Here is a 22,168-nt window from a genome sequence, read left to right as displayed (position 1 = left end):
AGTGCTATTTCATATCTACAAAATGAAAATTTTGTGCATTTGTGATCTTAAAAGCAGAAATTATCCACAATCTCTAGTCTCTTCTCTTTCGTCCCAAATATGTTTAGTGTGCTTTTTCTGCACCAAACTAATCCAAGCATGACTTTAGGGACCTTGCTTTGTGCACTGGGAACAGAAAAGGACCTTACAGAGTTGGAAGTATAATTGTCCAAAAGTCTTGATGAGATGGAGAATTGAGATTCTGGCAGAGGCCTCTCAATACCCTTTATTGGTCGATTAAAATGTGCGTCCCACTACTTTTGTGCACATGGTTGCATCTTGATGACAAGACTAAAATCCTCACGTTTGTGCTCTAGCTTCGGATTATGGTCTGTTCCTGTCTGATGAAGATCCCAGAAAAGGCATCTGGCTGGAGGCTGGCAGGACACTGGACTACTACATGCTACGCAATGGGGTAAGTATCATAGTTTATATACAGTATGTGTTAGTTTTTTTACAAAACAGAAAAGTGCTGTAGATGAAAGTGTACCACCTCTATATTAAAAAAAAAATCGGGACAACTGGTTGAGAACTGCTACAGGCAAAGTCTTGTCAGCTACCTTGAGCATTTTCAAAAGTGTAAGCCTCAAGCCACCACTAGTTTAGTTGTTTCACCGACATTGAAATGAATGTTTGCAACCAGCTATAAAAGTTAGCATGTCTACAATTGGTGAAATGAATACTGTACAATAGACTCGCTACCATGGGAGCTAACTAGCGTGGCTAACATCATTTTGCTTCTGCTCTGATGTTACTTCTCAAAGCGGAGAAGAGCAGAGAAGTAACTACTTATTTTCTGAGAGCTTTTACTGTTGTACTGTATTTTGATTTAATTTAGAAAAAAAAAATCCAGTTTATTTGTTTTATTTATTTATTTATTTATTTATTTTTTAAAATTTTATTTTATTTATTTATTTTTTTAAATACATGTACCGGTACTTATGTATCTACGGAACATGTACAATTGAAAAAAGTTGTTGTTTACCCAAACATTTGATGATGATATACTACACTTTAGACCAGGGGTGGGCAAACCTTTTGGCTCAGGGGGCAGATTGAGTTTTAAAATTTGACAGGTGGGCCAAGCCAGGACCAGATGCTAACATATTAAAAACAAACAAACAAATAAAAAAAAAAGGCATTGTAGTGTTAATACTTAGATTTAATACGAACAGTGTTGTTTTGTTGATCACCTTTTTTTGCCAGTGCATCAAAGTCTGGTGGTAGTTTTGTTGTGGCAATTCTCAGAACACATCTGAGGTGTTCATCACTCAGCTGGGATCTGTAGGATATTTTGTTAGTGTTCATCAAAACTAAAAGTTAGTTCACACACATACAGTGGGTGCGGAAAGTTTTCAGACTTAAATTGAACCTTAAATTGTTCACTTTTTTTATATTGCACCCATTTGCTAAAATAATTTTTCTTTTTTTTCCACTTTAATGTACTCACAGCAAACCATATTGAAAGAAAAAAACGGAATTGTTGAAACTTTTGCAGATTTATTAAAAAAAGAAAAACTGAAATATCACAGAGCCATAAGTATTCAGACCCTTTGCTCAGTATTTAGTAGAAGCACCCTTTTGAGCTAATATAGCCATGAGTCTTTTTGGGAATGATACAACACGTTTTTCATACCTGGATTTGGGGATCATCTGCCATTCCTCCTTGCAGATCCTCTCCAGTTCTGTCAGGTTGGATGGTGAACGTTGGTGGGCAGCCATTTTCAGGTCTTTCCAGAAATGCTCAATTCGGTTTAAGTCAGGGCTCTGGCTGGGCCATTCAAAAACAGTCACGGAGTTGTTCTGAAGCCGCTCCTTCGGTACTTTAGCTGTGTGCTTAGGGTCATTGTCTTTTTTGAAGGTAAACCTTCGGCCCAGTCTGAGGTTCTGAGCACTCTGGAGAAGGTTTTCGTCCAGGATATCACTGTACTTGGCCGCGTTCATCTTTTCTTCGATTGCAACCATTCTCCATGTCCCTGCAGCTGAAAAACACCCCCACAACATGATGCTGCCACCACCATCCTTCACTGTTGGGACTGTATTGGACAGGTGATGAGCAGTGCCTGGTTTTCTCCACACATACCGCTTAGAATTAAGAAGAAAAAGTTGGTCTCATCAGATAAGATAATCTTATTTCTCACCATCTTGGAGTCCTTCAGGTGTTTTTTTTTTTAGCAAACTCCATGTGGGCTTTCATGTGTCTTGCACTGAGGAGAGGCTTTCGTCGGGCCACTCTGCCATAAAGCCCCGACTGATTGATGATTGACTTTCTAGAACTTTCTCCCATCTCCCGGCTGCATCTCTGGAGCTCAGCCACAGTGATCTTTGGGTTCTTCTTTACCTCTCTAACCAAGGCTCTTCTCCCCCAATTGCTCAGTTTGGCCAGACGGCCAGCTCTAGGAAGGGTTCTGGTCGTCCCAAATGTCTTCCATTTCAGGATTATGGAGGCCACTGTTCTCCTAGGAACCTTAAGTGCAGCATATTTTTTTATTCATTTTTTGTACCCAAGGCCAGATCTGTGCCTTGCCACAATTCTGTCTCTGAGCTCTTCAGGCAGTTCCTTTGACATCATGATTCTCATTTGCTGACATGCACTGTGAGCTTACATAGAAAGGGTTGTGGCTTTCCTAATCAAGTTCAATCAGTATAATCAAACACAGTTGGACTCCAATGAAGGTGTAGAACCTCCATTTTAAGGATGATCAGAAGAAATGGACAACACCCGAGTTAAATAGGAGTGTCACAGCGAAGGGTCTGAATACTTTAGGCTGTGGGATATTTCAGTTTTTCTTTTTTAATAAATCAACAAAAGATTCAACAATTAAGTTTTTTTCTGTCAATATGGGGTGCTGTGTGTTCATTCATGAGGAAAAAATGAACTTAAGTGATTTTAACAAATGGCTGCAATATAACAATGAGTGAAACATTTAAGTGGGTCTGAAAACTTTCCGTACCCACTGTATGTAATGCCAAACACCGCCAGCATCCTCTGTGCCATCTTCCCCATTTTTGGAAATTTGCACTTTATGAAGCATAAGACTCATTTGAGAGTTGAACTTGTCTTTTTAAGACAGTATCACATTGGAGATCAATCAGTTCCATCTGCAGCTCCCGTGACGCTGTTTCAGAGTCTTGTGTGACTGATTCTTGGATGGGAGTTTGTCAGATAAAGGTGTTTTGCTGAGCCTGCAAGCTTGATTTTAACCGCAGAACCGTCGCCATCAGTTCCTGCGTTGATTGGCTGTTAGCATAATCAGCATGCTTGGTAGAAAAGTGACGACTGATGTTATATTCCTCTAAAACCGCAATGGTTTCTTAACAAATTACACATACAGCCTTTGACCGGACTTCAGTGAAAAAGTATTTAGTTGTCCATTCTATATTAAACACTCGGCACTCACTGTCGACTTTTCTTTTCTTTGGCCCACTCATGGTTGAAGAAGGGTCCAGAGCAGTAGCAGAGTAAAAACAGAAGAGCCAAAGTCAAGTCAATGTATCACTGTACCTACTGCGCTACCTGGTGATACCACTGGGCATTACAGCACAACCTGGTGGAACCACTCGGCATTACAGGACAAGGTCAAATGAATGTAGTCATGATTTTGATATGATTTGGGCGATTCTGTACCAATCTTTGGCGGGCCAGATTGAAATGATCAATGGGCCGGATGTGGGCCGCAGGCCGTATTTTTCCCACCCATGCTTTAGACACACTGTGATACAGAGAAACTGCTATATTTTTGCTCACGGTTATCATACAGTCAGAATTTGATACTGGCCCATACTTTGAGCATGTACTGTAATTTATTGACATAATACTTGAGTCATTATAGCATCAATGGAACTGTCCAATAAATACTTTGTCTCACTATTGAGGTTACATCTCAAAGCGTTCCAGATGAAAACAAACACCTAAACCAAAGCCTAATTACCGTAGTTTATTGATTAGCAGCAGTGTTACTCTATAGTCGATTGTGCTGAAAACTAGTAGATATGATGATAATTCTTGATTTGGGGGCAACCCTGGTTCCTTTTTTCCCTTATACAAATAGAATATGGCAATATGTGCTCATATTGTGCTCAACACAAGTATTACACCAGCACCCAATGTACGGTTTATGCCATAGATTGCCTAAATGAACAGGATTTGTAGTTAAAGTATTTGTTTATGTTTTTGTAATGGTTGAAACACCAGTATGGAGTAGCTCTTTAAACCAAATTATACTTTTAATGCTAAAACATCATATTATTATCCATGAATTTTCTCATTGTTAGAAAAAAGTGAGAAAAAAATAGTCAAGCACATGATTTTATCGTTATGAAGATGTCAAATTATAGTCATTAACTTCAATTCCTGAACAGAGAAAAAAAAACGGAGTGCATTAAAGCACTTCTTGATGCTGGATGCTCTCTTCTATGATTTTATGACCAATGGTCTAATAAATGTGTTAAGCGTTGTATTTTTACATCAATCTCACTCTGAGCAAGTTGTGATGGACGCTAATATTTAGGTGGTCGACTGGTTAGTGCGTCAGCCTCACAGTTCTGAGGACCCCGGTTCAATCCCCGGCCCCGCCTGTGTGGAGTTTGCATGTTCTCCCCGTGCCTGCGTGGGTTTTCTCCGGGCACTCCGGTTTCCTCCCACATCCCAAAAACATGCCTCAATTGGAGACTCTAAATTGCCCGTAGGCATGACTGTGAGTGCGAATGGTCGTTTGTTTGTATGTGCCCTGCGATTGGCTGGCAACCAGTTCAGGGTGTACCCCGCCTCCTGCCCGATGACAGCTGGGATAGGCTCCAGCACGCCCGCGACCCTAGTGAGGAGAAGCGGCTCAGAAAATGGATGGATGGATGGATGATTTTGAGTGGTGTTCCGATGCAATTTTCCTAATCCCAGGTTGAAAACAACTCTGTTTTCTGGAAGGCGGCAGTCATCCCTTCTTTCACTTTGACAATTCAGTCTTGGTGGGGGTCTGCTCTCTGCTAAGTGACATTTTACTCAGAGGTACATAAATTAGACAAACTTTATTTATTTCCGTAGTTCAATTAAAGAAATTAAACTCCTAGATTCACGACACACCAAGTGAAATATTTCATGATTTTATTTTTTATATAATTTGAAATCCCCCAAATTCACCATCTCAAGAAATCGGAACATTACCTAAGAAACAATCAAAATATTTTTTTATTTAGAAATTAGATAGGAGTTTCCTATGAGTTTATTGAATCAGTATGAGTTTCCCTTGTTGAACTGTGCTACAATACTAAATTGACCTTTTTTAAAAAATAGTATTCTAATTTATTGAGATGCACATGTATATATGATAATTATAGTGTTACTAGAACAACAAATTTATTAGAGACTTTGCACAGTACTCTACCGATCTTGTGACTGCTTCATTCAAAATCAATGTTAAAAAGATCACCGCCTGAAGATCACGATATAATTTATAATAAAAAAATGTTTGATAAAACTGGCAGGTATTTCACAAACTTAAACTTGAATTTAAAAGGAGAGATCAGTTCTGTTCTTCCCCCCTAAGGTTCTATGATACTTGCTATCCTCTGTGCTTTCTTCTCTTCAAATGCACCAAAGGTAGAATGCATGACTGTGACCAATTCTTCCACACCGAATTTCCCCTCTTTGTAATTGGGCCGAAAGGAAGCGGCGGGCTGTGATAGGCAGGCGCTAAATTCGCTTTTTGTGCTTCCTATTCGCTCATCTCGGGCCCCGCTAAAACCTGGACCCATTTGATCATTTTTCTCTGCGGGTAAAATCAGTCTCGCTTTGTGCTTCATCTCTCATTCATTTCACTTCTCCCTCTCCTCTCTTTGTGTGTGCTGTTCTTTAACGTTGCAGGATATTCTCGAGTACAAGAAGAAACAGAGGCCTCAGAAAATTAAAATGTTGGATGGGGCTGTTAAAACCATCATGGTGGATGACTCCAAAACAGTCGGGGAGCTGCTTGTGACCATATGCAGTAGAATAGGTATGACTTGATACACAAGGACCTGTTCGGTACACTATATTGACACTTTTCCAATGGCTAAACCAGGCACTGCAAGATACTATGCTAGGGTGGGTGGGTGTCAGTGCTGACAGAAGTTTCCAGAAGGGTCATGGTAAAAGTATTAGTCGACTGGGGGTTGCTGGACAATGTTTCCCGCCGGCTAAAAAAATACTTGTCAGCAGGAATATTGTCCTTGCCAAAAGAGCAGCTGCTAGACCAAAAAGGACACTTTTTTTCGGCAAGGGAAAAAGTGCTGGTGCTTGAACACCACTTTGGGTCTATCTGTGCACGCCCCTGACCTTGTCAGTTGGGGTTCCAAGTGTGTGGCTGACATAAACCACTGCTGATTGTTCACTGGTCAAGTAGATTCAACATTTAACAATAGTCACCATCATATTGATGATAATAATAGACCCAAGGAAGGGTTTACATTTTCAGTTTTTTTTCTGTTTTTTGTTTTTTTGGCTTCTGACATTAAAATATTTGGTTTTGTTTATACTTTTTTGTTCTTTGTTGTTTTTGTAAATGTTATTTTAGCTATACCAGTGCACCATGAGTCCACATTAGGGGCATCAACTTTTTTGAAACTGAGCACTAACTCTTAGATCCTGGTTAATGCGAAGAGCTACCAATTTGATACACACTTTTTAAATAACACATTTTCTCAAATTACCTTTAATTTTATGATTTAATAATTAATTATATTCATGTATGTGAAGACGCTGATCATGTGAATGATTTTGCACAACAATGATCTAACAAGGTAGAAAATGTAAATATGTAACACTTGATTTCTAAAATCAGTACCCAAGGCAAACTATAGAAAGCACGAGGAGAACATTCAAACTCCACACAGGAAGGGAGAGATTCTAACCCAGAACCTCAGAACTGTGAGGCAGAGGTGCTAACCACGTTTGCCGTGCTGCCCGAGGAAACAAATACAAAATATTTTTTTTTTACTGTCAGCAAAGTGTGTATGCATGACTGCACAAAAGCAATAAAAACAACTAGAAGCTCATGTAATTGTAAGAGAATAATAAACCCGAGTCCACCTCTAAGCTACAGCAATCACTGTATCCCCTTTGTTTACCTGCAGGCATCACCAACTATGAGGAGTACTCTCTGATCCAGGAGACATTGGAGGAAAAGAAAGAGGATGGGATGGGAACGCTCAAGAAGGACAGAACGCTGCTGCGTGACGAGAGGAAGATGGAGAAGCTCAAAGCCAAACTGCACACTGATGACGACAGTGAGTTCCTCTAATGTTGTTGTATGTTTATTTGAGATTTTTCAAATCCTTAATTTCGAAGCTATCATATAATCTTTAGTCACAAAGGGATGAAGTGACCAGGAAAACAAGTCTGTGCAGCTCTCTTTCTGCAGTTATGTAAAATATATGCTATACCACATGTGAAGGTTTTCCCCTAACCCACAATTAAATGCAGTAGTAATTAGTCGGGGACTTGGGTTCGTGGGTGGGGGCTTGTGGGCCCCTCCACTCCCTACACACCTACATAGTTGGTGACTGGCCTATGCAAAGATGCGAAACACACTATTTAAAAATTTTAAAATCCATTTTTTAATGACTTATTATTATTATTATTACGGGTTGCATCATTATTTTTTGTGTGTACTTCATCCAGTCAACCCCATCTGTGTTATGTACTGTAACCTAAAAAAAATAGCAATTCCTTCTTAAAAATGTTTTTACTAATTTTTTATATTAGCTCATTTCCCGCATCTATTTATTTGTGTGCACATTTGATCAATCTAATGTTTGTAATAAAGTTGCATTGTGTCATTACAACATGTTAGAGTTGGCCTTAGGCTCTGCTGTCTTCATGTTTAATTCTTTCTCATACTGTATATTTTTCATTTGTCTATATGTGCCCCGTGATTGGCTGGTGACCAGTGCAGGGTGTACTCTGCTTCGTGCCCAAAGTCAGCTGGGATAGGCTCCAGCCCACCCGCAACCCATAATGAGGACAATTGCAATAGACAATGGCTTGATGGATGATCACGTGTTAATTTTCCCAATTATCAAGGAAATACAGGATGTGGGAATGACCTTCCATACGGACAATTTGTGTGTAAAATCCTCCTCCTCAACAAGTCAGCAAAAAGGCTTCCTGTGCACCCAAAGCCAGCTTCAAATTTACACAAAAATCTACTCCACTGCATATATATGACTATGTTATATAAAAGTTGACTTGTTTTGCCAGTGAACTGGCTGGACCACAGCAGGACATTCAGGGAGCAAGGCATGGAGGAGAGCGAGACACTCCTGCTGCGACGCAAGTTCTTCTACTCGGACCAAAATGTAGACTCCAGAGACCCAGTCCAGCTCAACCTTCTTTATGTGCAGGTCTGACCCCCGTTCAGCCATTTATATAAGATACAGAATATTGCCTGAGTGTCTTAATGTTTTATGTTGTATTTCAAACAGATCTCAGATTCTTTGAAATTCAACATATGGCGGTGATATTATCTGATATTAAGATAGTAGAGGTGGGTCTTTAAGAGGAATTTGGAACATGGTGGCCAGAACTGTAGCCAGGGGACGAGGTCATGGAGTACCTTGCACTTTATCAGCTGGATCTTGTAAGAAGCTGAGAACAGCGAGTAATGGGGGGCCAGGGTCTGGTTCTGCTTAGAAGTCTCTTCGCAGAATCACTGTAAGTGATTAAATGCTGGTTTACTCACTTTTAAGAAGTGGGTGAGGTCATCTTTTAGAAATGCAGTGGTGAAGTTTTAGAAAGTCTTTCCTCGTGGCCATCAATCATGGAGGGGGGTGATAGTAGGTTTTGATGATTAGAAATCAACGGCATAACATGGCATCTCTCAAATATTTATTAAAAAAAAAAAAAAGTCTATGGATCCAAAGAGAATTCAGAATTGAAGTTAACCTCCCTCTATAAGGTCAGCAAATTACAACCTCATGATTTCTCCAAAATATAAGCAGCCAAATGTGCAATCCGAGACAAATCTGAATTTAAAAAAATAAATAAATAAATAAAATAAAAATACCTTGGCATATGATAACCATAAAATTCGGAAATTGAACCTATTGTGAATCTGCAAATGCCTTCTATGTTCCCAGTTATGCATGTGTCTGCCGTCTTCACAGAGTATTTTACTTTATTTTTGTTTTATTTTTGAGTTGGTTAACATTTTTTTTTTTTTACACTTGTAATGATGGTTAAGAATGTCAAGATGTTACTTAAAAATGTGACAGGCACATAAGCATCATGTTAGTTTGGATTTTCCAAGGTAAATTAAAATTGCAGCCAATTGTACAACCTGGGTCAAATCTGGATAAACTTACTTTGAGGTCTCTAAATGATTGCATGTATGGACAGCCAGACAGATAGCTTGACAGACAGCTAGATGGCTAGAGAGGCAAATATAAGGACTGCTTAGATATATAGATTGATGAAGAAACGAATAAACAGGAATGGGCTAGGAACAAAACTTTGAGGGACTCAGACTAGAGGAAAGTTAAAGGAAAGTGTATTATTTGATTGGTAGGTAAACCAAATGTATCATTGATCGGTAGCATGTCTGCCTCATAGTCAAGCGGTTCTGGGTTGGACTCAAACTCAAATCTTAAGTTTGCATGTTCTCCCTGTGCTTGCTTGGGTTTTTCTGCGCATACTGTGGCTTCCTTGTACATTCCAAAAACATGCATTTTGTGGTAATTGAACACTTTAAATTGTTAATAAATGTGAGTGTGATTTGTTTGTTTGTCAATATGTGCCCTATGATTGACTGGCGAACAGTCCAAAGTGTTCCCCGTCTCACTCCCAAAGTTAACTGGGCTGATTTTGAGTAGACTGAGAAGCTGACATTTTAACACCCTCGTTCTACTTTAATATTAATCCTCCATTAATGGATTTCAGATTGATGTTCCATCCTAACAGTGGGGGTTAACATTGATGGAATTTTCTTTCCTTTCAGGCTCGAGATGACATCCTAAATGGTTCACACCCAGTGTCTTTCGACAAGGCCGGCGAGTTCGGCGGCATACAGGCCCAGATCCAGTTTGGACCTTACATCGAGCATAAACACAAACCTGGATTCTTAGAGTACGTAACTAACCTGCCTTGTCTTCATCTTTCTTAATATTCAGTGGCAGTCTGTTATCTCCAGAACAAGTTTGTCTTTGAAGGCCCCTTGAAAATGACTTTAAAATGGCCGCTTCAAACCAAAATAGCAGATGTCCTCCCTTGGGCCTTTTTAATTGCCATGGGTTCTTGAGACATTTTTGTGAGTTTACTCATGATTGACATGCCTGCCAAATTGTATCTTCCCAAGTGGAATTGGCTTTAGGGGCTGTTGTGGTTTACAATGTAAAACACTCGCCACAATTAGTTTTTCTTCTTCTGCTTTGAAATCCTTGTAGCTTGAAAGAGTTTCTTCCCAAAGAGTACATAAAGCAAAGAGGATCTGAGAAAAAAATATTCCAGGTGAGGACATACGGTTACTTATTGATGTTTTTGTTTTTTTTTTTACCAATAAAGCTATTTTCCAACAGTTAAATAAAGCTGTGATGTCACTTTAAGGAACACAAAAACTGTGGGGAAATGACAGAGATCGAAGCCAAAGTGAAGTACGTCAAACTGGCGAGGTCTCTGCGGACTTACGGAGTGTCCTTCTTCTTGGTCAAGGTGAGCTCCCAAATTTTTCATTCAATAGATGGAAAAACTAGCCTAACTTCTACCTTCTTCTTGCTCTTGAGTTAATTGAGAAAAGAGCAAAAAAAAAATAGCAATTATCAAGCGGAAGCCTTTTATCTTCCAAGTGTTATCTTTTCATTCGTCTTTTGGAGTTCAGTGGATAAAAGGAGTTGAAGGAAATTACCCAGCAGGTGCCCGGGGTCCACTTCAACTTTTACTGCCTTTCATGTCCTGTAACAAATATTCCCGTTTCCCTCGTGCACGCTGTGAAAACTAGTAAAACTAAAGAAACCACAAGCACACTCAGGGATGTCTGCCAAGTCCAATGTACAGTAAAGGGATTTAGTTTTTGATCCCTAGATGTCTTGTCTTATTCCAGCCCCAAATATACTTCAAGCAGGGAATTACCACCACTGTTCATCTTATAATGCAATTGGAAAATACTTATCACCTTGATCATTTTAACATTTTAAGTGCTTTAGTGACACAATCATAACATCCCTGAAGGCACATGTTATGGTATATTCCCAAACATCATCTATCTATCCAAAACATTATCAAGAGAACCGACCCCCACCATGGTTTAAAGGTTATTTTCAGGTTTAAGGAAGCCAAATTTTAGGCTTTTTAAGCTTGCAGGTAACCACATTTATTAATGCAAACTACTCCACCTAAATCTACCTTATCATACTCAACATAATGACATTGATTTAATAAAAAAAAAATAATAATAATTTGTCAGCTAGTTCGACAACAATAACAAAAATATAGTGGTAGTGATTGAAGTAGTAGTAGTAGTGGTCATAATTTAAAATTTGCAACAGGTGCATTGTCAAGGTGGGCTGCCCAGCTCGCCCCTCCCCTGCCCATTTAACAGTCCCTGTCTGTCACGATATTTCCAAAGTTCAGTCTTTGGTAATTGTTTGTAAAGCATGTGTATGTAAATAAAATGACTAAGACTTATTTAGGTTCACTGTCCACATTGACATACACTAGCAAGAACTATGGTGACCCGAAGAGTGACAATACGGGAAATAATGGGTTGTGTATTTTTTTTAATATGATAAAATTTGAGTGATCTACACGTAAAGGCTATTAAAATTCATTAATGAAAACCTTATAACAACACAATGCGATTGGCAATGAATTCCTCTGGTAGGCCTATTCATCTGCTATATATTTTTTTATTTTTCACGATGCCATCAAACCTTTATAGTAAGCCTCTTGGAAAAATACCTGCGCAAATTAAAAAAAGTCTAATTTGATATATCAAAAACTATAGACACGAAGTCATTCATACTTATACACTACTATTTTAATCTTTTAACCCACAAATCTCAAAGCATAAATCTCCTTTCGTCCTCGTCTCGGCTTTCATGTGGAATTTACTCGACCTTTGTCATTTGGGGTCCGCCATGAGTGTAATCCGACAGAGCAGAGTCCTTTAAAAATAGCCCGGCCTTCAGTCCCCCCAACCTGGTAACCCCCCCTGGAGACCCTGTGCAACTGACATTCCCTCCATAACTTTTACACAACTGACCCTTTCTGACCCGATGTCACAGACCATCACGTTCTGGCCATCTGATCACTATCTGTACTGTAGTTCCTTAAATCTCTTTTTGCATTTTCTTCTCAGAGACTCATCAGTGATTAATGATGACAAATGTAGTTTGTCTCTAGAACTTTAAACCTCCCGTTTCCAAAATTCCATATGTAAGGTAGGCTTTCCCAAGATCCAAATTAGGAACCTGTTTTTTCCCTGGTAACCAAACTTATTACATCATGTATTGCCTCCCCCCTCCCCCCTTCCATTCTTATATTTTTGCAGATTCCCCACTTTATTATTTAAGATCGTCAAATAAATGTAAATATCAGACAACTACAACCAAAGTACGGCACGGAGGATGACTGGTTAGCACATCTGCCTCACATTTCTGAGGACCTGGGTTCCAATCCGGGCTCACCTGTGTGGAGTTTGCATGTTTTCCCCGTGCCTGCGTAGGTTTTCTCTGGGTACTCCAATTTCCTCCCACATCCCAAAAACATGCATGGTAGGTTAATTGAAGACTCTAAATTGCCCATAGGTGTGACTGTGAGTGTGAGAGTTTTTTTTGTTTATACAGTATATGCCCTGTGATTGGCTGGCAACCAGTTCAGGATGTACCCCGCCTCTCGCTCGAAGATAGCTGGGATAGGCTCCAGCACGCCTGTGACCCTACTCAGGGTAAGCGGTATGGAAAATGGATGGATGGATATAACCCAAGTGAACTTAAAATGCTGTTTTTAAATGATTTCATCTAATACATTTTCAAAATTACCTGGCCCTGTGTGGAAAAAGTAATGAAATCAAGCGTTTTCTATCACTGGCAATGCGTCTTTTACATCTCTGTGGAAATATTTTGGCCCACTCTTCCTTGCAAACTGCAATTGGCTGGCGACCAGTTCAGATGTTACCCCGGCTCTCGCCCGAAGATAGCTGGAATAGGCTCCGGCACGCGCGCGACCCTAGTGAGGATAAGCGGTACAGAAAATGGATGGATCGATCTTCCTTGCAGAATTGTTTGAATTCAGCAAAAATGAAGGGTTTTCGAGCATGAACGGCTTTTTTAAGGTCATACAGCATTTCAATCGGATTCAAGTCTGGACTTTGACTAGGCCACACCAAAACCTTCATTTTGTTTTTTTAAGCAATTCAGAAGTTGACTTGCTGGTGTGTTTTAGAGCGTCATCCTGCTGCAGAAACCAAGTGCGCCGTAGCTTGAGGTCACTAACTGATGGCTGAACGTTCTCCTTCAGGATTTTATGTTAAAGAGCAAAATTCATGGTTCCATCATCACAGCAAGTTGTCCAGGTACTGAAGGAGAAAAGCAGGCCAAAACCGTAACACTACCACCACCATGTTTGACTGTTGGTATGATGTTTTTTTCTTTTCCTAAATGCGGTGCTAAATTTATGCCAGATGTAATGAGACACACGCCTTCCAAAAAGCTCAACTCTCATTGTGTCACTCCATATAATATTCTCCCAAAAAGCCCTGGGAATCATTCAATGTTTTTTTTTGCAAGAGTAAGATGAGCCTTTGTTCTTTTTGGTCAGCAGTGGTTTTTACCTTGGAACTCTTCCATGGAAGCCATTTTTGCACAGTCTCTTCCTTGTTGTTGTGCCATGAACAGTGACCTTATCTGAGGCAAGGGAGGCCTGCAGTTCCTTAAAAGTTGTCCTGAGTTCTTTTGTGGCCTTCTGGATGAGTCATTGCTGTTCTCTTGGATAATCTGTAGGGCGGCCACTCCTGCGGAGGTTCACCACTGTTCCATGTTTTCTCCATGTGAGGATAATGGCTCTCCCTATAGTTCGCTGGAATCGTAAAACTTTAGAAATTACTTTGATAACCCTTTCCAAACTAATAGAAGTGAATTACTTTTTTCTCGACTGTTCTGGAGTTCCTTTAGATCGTGTCATTTTGTTGCAGCTTATCCACACAAGGCCAGGTAACTGATTGTTTTTCCTTAATAAATGAACTCACCATTTAAAAACAGCATTTTAAGTTCACTTGGGTTATATTTGTCTGATATTTACATTTGTTTGATGATCTTAGTGGGGAAACTATGCAAACGTATAAGAATTTGAGAAGGCGGACCATACTTTTTCACGGCACCGTATTTGTCATTACAGAAATTGGTCTGCCCACATGACAGTGGAATTTTTTTAATATAAAATATGTAACAAAGAAATAATTTATCATTAGTGCTATATTTTGTTATTAAAATAGTTTTATAGTTTTATTTTATATATATATATATATATATATATATATATACATATAGATATAGGTGTATATATATATATATATATATATATATATATATATATATAGATATATATACATACAATGAATAATTACAGTAATTCAATTGAGGAGTTGAATACCATTTTTTTTTTTTTTTTTTTTCCACTGGATTACAGGAAAGGAAACATGGATTTTTTTTCACTATTTAGAACAGTTCCCAGATGTCTTAATAACATGCTTTTGTCAAAATAGGTTTAAGAAGTAGTGATGCACAGATACCAGTATCGATACTGTGTGTCTGTACGGTACATTATAGTAAGTGCGACAATATGAGAACAGCTTTTTGTTACCATGACCACTAGGCGAAGTGCTAAGGTGTGACTACTTAGAAACCTGAATTAAAAAAATCGAGTGAGAGCTAAAATAACATCACGAGGCAATACTTCATCATCATATAAACTGCGATAGTACTCGTCAATTATTGTAGTTGATCAGTGCATGTGGTGCATGCAGAGGACCAATCCCCAAACACAAATACCCCCTACCTCCATGTTAACAACTTCACTGAACATTGGACTGTAAGGTGTTTATCAGAAGCTAGCACTGATAACGCTGTTAGCTAACACTAATCTGTGCGTCCAACATTGCAGCTCTGCTTATCCTTGTGCTTCTGTGTAGTCGCTTGGAATGGTGTATTGCCCAGCCAGGCTGTCATAGTCAAGTGGAGAGGAACTTTATGTAAATAAACCCCACTTTTATTTTATTTTAAATTTCATACTTGATAGGTAAGCACTCCAGAGACCGAACTATTTGTATTCAAGCATTCAAATGTTTTTTTTCCATAATACATTTGATTTAGACTTTATTCAAGGATCACCCCTTCAGATTCATCTCATTTTCAAGGGGTCCCAAAAACATAATACAACATGGATAATATAAACAGAGTTACAGAACAAATGAAACATATTAGAAACAAATAAAAAAATGGTAAATTAGTAAATTAGCTCACCCAGCCAATACCACCCCACTTCCTCTACCTTCAGATATAACACATGATTAGAGACAGTGACCCAGAAGATTGATAGTTTCACGATCATAGCCAGAACAGTGTAATGATCTGTAAATCCAATGTTAAGGTTTTTTATATGTATTTTAAGCAAGTAGTAATTGTCTTTCAGTGAGATCAAGGCTGTATGAAACCATCTATTATCTATTTTTATTACAGGGCTTAATCCTATTTCTCACAGGCTGAGAGGTAAATTCAGACTAAATCCCATTGCTGACATCTTGATATAAACAACATTTCAGTCACGTTTCCACTTTGGACCCATTTTGAGTGTCCAGTCCATGCTGACAGATGCATTATTTTAGTCTACGTCAAAGGCAAGAACTGTATGTGTTCATCCATAGACACACATGCTCAATCTTATCAAATCCAATACTAGAGCTGTAGCAACACCTCTCCACTTACAAAGATAACACTGCTTTCTCTTGACTGTCTAATATGTTGTTGCCTTGGTAGCTAGTTTGGAGAAACAGCCCTCAGTATGACGGAATGCAGTTCTACATCCTTGCAAACTACAACCACAATAATAAACCTTCCGGTATTGTTAAATAAATACTTCTCTGTTAGTGTCAATTGAAATTGTAACGTATCTTTCTGGGTCTTCTTGCGCATGAACTAAGGACTTTAGGTCACACAGAAGCGGTAGTAAGTGACGTGTGTTCATCGTCATCTTTTTAATGTGCACAGGAGAAGATGAAGAGCAAGAACAAGCTGGTGCCGCGCCTCCTGGGCATCACCAAAGATTCCGTGATGAGGGTGGACGAGAAGACCAAAGACGTGGTGCAAGAGTGGCCACTCACCACCGTCAAGAGGTGGGCCGCCTCGCCCAAGAGCTTCACTCTGGTAAGATGTATTAAAAAAAAAAAGAAGAAATTTAACGGTTTAGCAATGAAGTACAGGTCATACTGTTTGGAATTTGGTGTTTTACGTAAACACAAGTATTTCATTTCAAATGCGACCACAGAAGGCTACCAAATGTCAATGCAAATAGCAATTATTTTTGTAATAGACCATTAACTGACCATTTTTTTTCCCCATAAATTGATTATGATTCAATTACTGGCTTGCTCTGTAACATGTCACAAAGTAGGGAAAAACTTTCATTTTCCAGAGGAAAAGCAGCTGTTTGCAAGTCTTATTTTGATTAAACACAAAAGATAATCAGTCATCTTTCATGAAGGACTGCAGAAAGCAGAGTATACTGACTGCTTAGAGGTTGAAATCAGAGGATTTAGATTTAAAGTTAAACAGTGGCTCTAAACGATTAATCGATCATCAAAATCGATTAATTTAATCAATTAGCTGTCGATTAATAGTCACACCTACATAAATTGACTGAACGCCTCTCCTCAGTCGTCAATATTCCACCTTGTGTGCAGCCACAAGTCAATGCGCAACACAGTTTTAATCTTGCAGAAACGACCAACCTGGCCTCCCCTTTTTACGCTGTTCATTCAGATGATTGTTTGGTGGGATTAGCCTGTCTCCTTGTGAATTTCTAATTAGCTATGATTGTCGTTTTTTTTTTGTGTACAGTCGAAGCGACAAGATTTTGTTACTATGTTTAATTGTGTGTGTGTATGTATGTATGTTTGTATGTATGTAGGACTTTGGCGAGTACCAGGAGAGCTACTACTCTGTGCAGACCACCGAAGGCGAGCAGATATCTCAGCTCATTGCGGGTTACATCGACATCATCCTGAAAAAGGTGAGGCGATTATCTCCACATGATCAACATATGTCCTTCAAAGGGAGATAACATCTATTTGTATACACACAAGACTTTTTTGAAGGACCTTATGTCTTCATGATATCATTCGTTTTTTGGGTAGGAATATTATCAACTGTATTTATCTCGACATGGAAATAGTTGCTTACTCTTTTTATTTATTTATTCATTTTTTTAACTGTTCGAAATGTGTCAGTTTGCAAGGGCATTACTTTTGCGCACCTCCTTTTGGATCACCTCAGAGGTTATTAATTGTTTAGGTCTTGACTCTGGAAAGGCCATTCAGAAATGTTCATTTATTTTTTTCCCTCCACACCCAACCAATTTAGCAAACAACTTAATGTGCATTTTTTTTTTATGTATGTTGCCCTAGCATATTTTGTAAATAATTTTAAATGGTTTCAATGGTTTTTAATTTTATTTATTTACTTAATTATTTTTTATTTTTTTTGAAAAACATAGTACTTTTCTAAATCCAGTGTTCATGAGACGATCAAAATGTTAGAAACCGCTTTCATTATGATTCAGTACATTTCTACACTACTGTAAACTTCAACCACACTACTATTTATTGTATTTAACATTTGAAATTCTTAAACAGTATAAGATCTCATTAGATTGTGCAGGGCATCATGGGAGACAAGTGGTTAGCACAACTGCCTCACAGCTTTTTGGGTTCACATCCGGGTTCCTGGCCTTCCTGTGTTGCATTCTGCCCATGCTTCCATGTTTTTCTCCGAGTACGCTGGCTTCCTCCCGCATCCACAAAAAAATGCATGTTGGGTTAATTGAAGTTTCTAAATTGTCCATAGGTGTGAATGTCTGTCTACAATGTGTCCTGGATTGGCTAGCGACAAGTCCATTGTACCGCGCCTCTTGCTTAAAGTCAGCTGGTAAAAACCCACCAAAAACCCTAATAAGTTTAAGTGCTATACAAAATAGATGGACGGATGGATGAATAGATTGTGCAGGTGTACATAATAGTAAATGATGTAAGTCTACATGTTTTTAATTTAAGTCCTTGCTTCCCCTCATAACATCAGTTTGTAATTGTCTGTCAATTTAAATCAAATAATACACAAATATCTAGTTTGTTTGTTAGATTAGCCTAGTGTGGAACATTTTCAATAATTGATAGTTTTTTGGATTAGTGTAATCATCCTCATGTTCTACCAAATAAAAACTTTATGCTGTATTTAATTAAAAAAAAAAAAAGTATCACTGTAAGCATATTTTCCTCTTTTATTCCTCTTGTACAGAAACAAAGCAAGGATCGTTTTGGATTGGAGGGTGACGAGGAAGCAACCATGCTTGAAGAATCTGTGTCGCCTAAAAAGTAAGCGCATAAGAAACACTAGAATAATTTATTTATTTATTTTTAGTAGTAGTAATTTTTTTTTTTATTATTATCCATCCATCTATTCATTTTCTGAACCACTATCCTCACTAGGGTTGCGGATATGCTGGAGCCTATCCCAGCTGACTGTGGGCGAGAGGCAGGGCACACCCTGAATGGGTTGCCAGCCAATCACAAGGCACATATAGACAGACAATCAGTTACACTCACATTCACATCTATGGACAATTTGGAGTCTTCAGTCAACCTACCATGCATCTTTTTGGGATGTGGGAGGAAACCGGAGTATCTGGAGAAAACCCGCACAGGCATGGGGAGAACATGCATACTCAACACAGGGAGGCCGGATTTGAACCCCGGGAACTCAAAACTGTGAAGTAGCTGTGCTAACCAGTTGTCTGCCGTGATTATTATAATTATCCATCGAAGTTGGCCTATATATTAGTGATAATAATCATAATACATTTAATTCATAAAGCACTTTTCATTTAAAAGAAGTGCAACATAGTTAAAAGCAGTAAATTTAGAAAACAAAAATGAAACAAAAAACTCAATTGCTCGAAGCCTTTTTTTAAAGGAAGGTCTTGGTAACTCTTTAAAAGTGCTTAATGGTTGTAGAGTCCTCAGGAGATCTTTAATAATAACGCATCCAGTATATTAAAGTTAATATACTTTAATGCATATGATTGAGCTGCAGTAAAAAAAAAAAAAAAACACCAAAAAAACTCCTTGCAGTGTGCTTTGCTTTCCTGTAGTTTATCAGCTGTGCCATGATGGTGTTGTTATAATAACAATGTTATTACATACTCGTTTTACAAAGACAACATACCACATGGGTCTATTTTTCACTTTCCTTCTCCATGCCAAATTGGAGCACAGTTCACGCATCTGTCTTCCAGGACTTGATTTCACCACACTAGTGCTTCCTCCTCTGGACTTTATCCCGCGAGATAATCTCTGGGGGAAATTTCGCAGCACTGGAAAAGCAAAGGCTTGATCCGAACATTCCATGATTAGACACAAGGGCTCATTTTCCCTTACACGCTTCAGCTTCCTGTTGAGGCGATCTCATCTTTCTTGTTTTTAGGTACATCTATAACTATAATGCTTCTTGGATGCGTCTGCAGGTCCACCATCCTCCAACAGCAATTTAATCGGGTAGGCCGGGCAGAACACGGCTCTGTGGCGCTGCCCGGAGTGATCCGGTCCGGCTCCATCGGCACAGAATCGCTGAGCGTGGGCTCCATGCCGTCTCCTCAGCAGCAGATCACAATGGGTCAGATGCACCGTGGACACATGCCACCGCTGGTAAGAGCACGCAGATTTACAGAATGTTTCAAGTGGCAATTTTACATTCGGGGCAATTGGGACAGTGCCCCACCAGACCTGATAGGTGAAGTATGTCGTGTTAAATAAAGATAAGGTGATTCAATGGTAAAATCAATGTACTGCATTTCTACAAATGGTTCTCAGGGGTGTTTATTCAACTGCAGATGGGCTCAAAAGAAGCATCTATTAGGGGCTCATTTTGGAATACAGTGGGCTAGAGACCAGCCCCGATTGCAAATAAGAAAAATCTGTGCATAATTGATGCTCACTGTAATTGTCATGAATTTTTTTTCCTGAAAAAAAAACAGGAGATTGGGTAAAAAAAAAAACGCAAATAAGTGGGGTATTGGTTTAAAGAAAAGAAAAAAAGTGGGGGTTTCTCAGAATAACCGGGGATAGGTTCACCCAAAAAGTCTGCAATAGGTGAAGCCGCGAATGCCAAACTGCAAATATGTGGGGGTCCACTGTACTATTAATTTAAAACAATCTTTCTGGTATATTACAAGTAATCGTAATAGGTAACTAGCACTGCCGTGAATAACGAAAAACTGCGAGTATGTACCGTAATTTCTCGTCTTTAATGCGCACCCATCTATAATATGCACCCCAAAGTAGACCTCAAAATTCTGGTAAACCCTTCTACCCATGTATAATGCACTTTTAGAATGCATAATTTTGCTTCTACCCATATGATCAAAACCTGAAGTATTATCTGTATTTTGTTAGTTTTTTTTCAAATAATTATTCTGAAGTTAAGCACTTTATTAGAACACACAAAACTTTATTTTTATTTACTTGGTCTTATTTTGAAATTTACAGCCCTACTTTTAGTGAGTAAATGAGAAAACATTTAGTGAGTAAATGAGAAAACATGCTCATGTTTGATTACCCACGCAGAATTTATAAGATGGGTACAATTCTTTAACGAAAACATGAAGGGCCAGGCGAAACACAATTTTATTTTAATGGGATTCAAATTAAACTGTCAACCATTTCAGAAAAGCATTATTATTAAACAGAACATAACCATAAATAAATTAATGATGGTTGTTGTTCAGTCGTGTTTAAAAAAAAAAAAAAAAAAAAAAAAAAAAAGAAATTTGAGTTTTCACTAATTCTGCCTGAGTACTTATGAGCAGAATTGTACATATATGCAGTCATCTGTACCCATGTCATATTGGAATGAAGGTGTAGGCTACACCTTTTTCATAACCTCTAGGTGGCGGTGGCATATTGCAATGAAAGTGTACAGGTTTTTCATAACATCTAGATGGCGGCATACATTTATAAAATAGGAAAGTCTTTTTCATTTTCACCTATACCAGGGGTGTCAAACTCTTTTTTTTTTTTTTTTTTTTTTTTTAATTTTTTTAATTTTTTTTTAAATTAATTCATTAATTTATTTATTTTCTCTCGGGCCGCGTTCTCGTTATGATTTTCCTCAGAGGGCCATTAGAACAGTGAAACCATATAAATGTTGAATCATCACCAAAACATATTATTACCATTACACAACAAATTGAGGGTTAACTCGTTTTGAAATCAGAAGACAAGGATAATAGTTTGTTCAAGTATTGTTTAAGTTACTGGAGAAGAAGGGTTTGGTAACAGAAAAATGCAATATCTCAACATTATTGTTTATTATTATGACAATTTGTAATTCGGGTACAGATTTTAGCAAAAATCACGGAATTTGACGAGCATGATTTGCTTTCGCGGGCCACATAAAATGATGTGGTGGGCTGCATCTGGTCCCCGGGCCTTGAGTTTGACACCTATGCCCTATACCAATGTATAATGCGCACTATTGACTTTTGACAATTATTCGCGATAAATTACGGTAATTACCCCCCCCCCCCCCTCCCAAAGTTTATAATTGCCTATAAATGCCACAAGATGCTGCAACTGTACTACTTTTCTTTTGGACAGGACTTTTGTGCTGTGTTGTGGCATGTTAGGGTCTTTCAATAAGAGCACAGGAGGATACAATTCCAGATAAAATCTGTGATTATATGGATTAGTGAGTAGAGAATTGCAAATGGGTGGGGGAACACTATATCTGTAATTAAACTGGAGTTTAAAACGAAACAAAAATCACAGAGAAATGCAGGAAAACTGAGGCAGACTGGGCAGAATTAATAAGTTAGAACATATAAACAAGGACACACAACATT

General features: G+C 38.5%; 1 protein-coding gene across 4 annotated transcripts in view; it reads left to right on the top strand.

Moving 5' to 3' along the window:
• tln2a (talin 2a) overlaps positions 1-22,168 on the top strand; it is a 127,399-nt gene that overhangs the window by 54,763 nt on the left and 50,468 nt on the right. For all 4 annotated transcript variants that reach the window (XM_061765784.1, XM_061765783.1, XM_061765781.1 and 1 more), the window contains 11 exons: positions 357-454; positions 5,900-6,029; positions 7,147-7,299; positions 8,273-8,415; positions 10,008-10,135; positions 10,453-10,516; positions 10,613-10,717; positions 16,267-16,422; positions 17,186-17,287; positions 18,568-18,644; positions 19,793-19,973. In XM_061765784.1, the coding sequence (XP_061621768.1) occupies positions 357-454; positions 5,900-6,029; positions 7,147-7,299; positions 8,273-8,415; positions 10,008-10,135; positions 10,453-10,516; positions 10,613-10,717; positions 16,267-16,422; positions 17,186-17,287; positions 18,568-18,644; positions 19,793-19,973 (1,337 nt within the window). The remainder of the gene's footprint in view (positions 1-356; positions 455-5,899; positions 6,030-7,146; positions 7,300-8,272; positions 8,416-10,007; positions 10,136-10,452; positions 10,517-10,612; positions 10,718-16,266; positions 16,423-17,185; positions 17,288-18,567; positions 18,645-19,792; positions 19,974-22,168) is intronic.

The sequence above is a fragment of the Phyllopteryx taeniolatus genome, chromosome 2, assembly GCF_024500385.1.
Source record: "Phyllopteryx taeniolatus isolate TA_2022b chromosome 2, UOR_Ptae_1.2, whole genome shotgun sequence".
In the NCBI taxonomy this organism is placed as follows: Eukaryota; Metazoa; Chordata; class Actinopteri; order Syngnathiformes; family Syngnathidae; genus Phyllopteryx; species Phyllopteryx taeniolatus.
The sequence above is the reverse complement of the archived record's forward strand: the minus strand, read 5'-3'. Positions and strand labels throughout refer to the sequence as shown.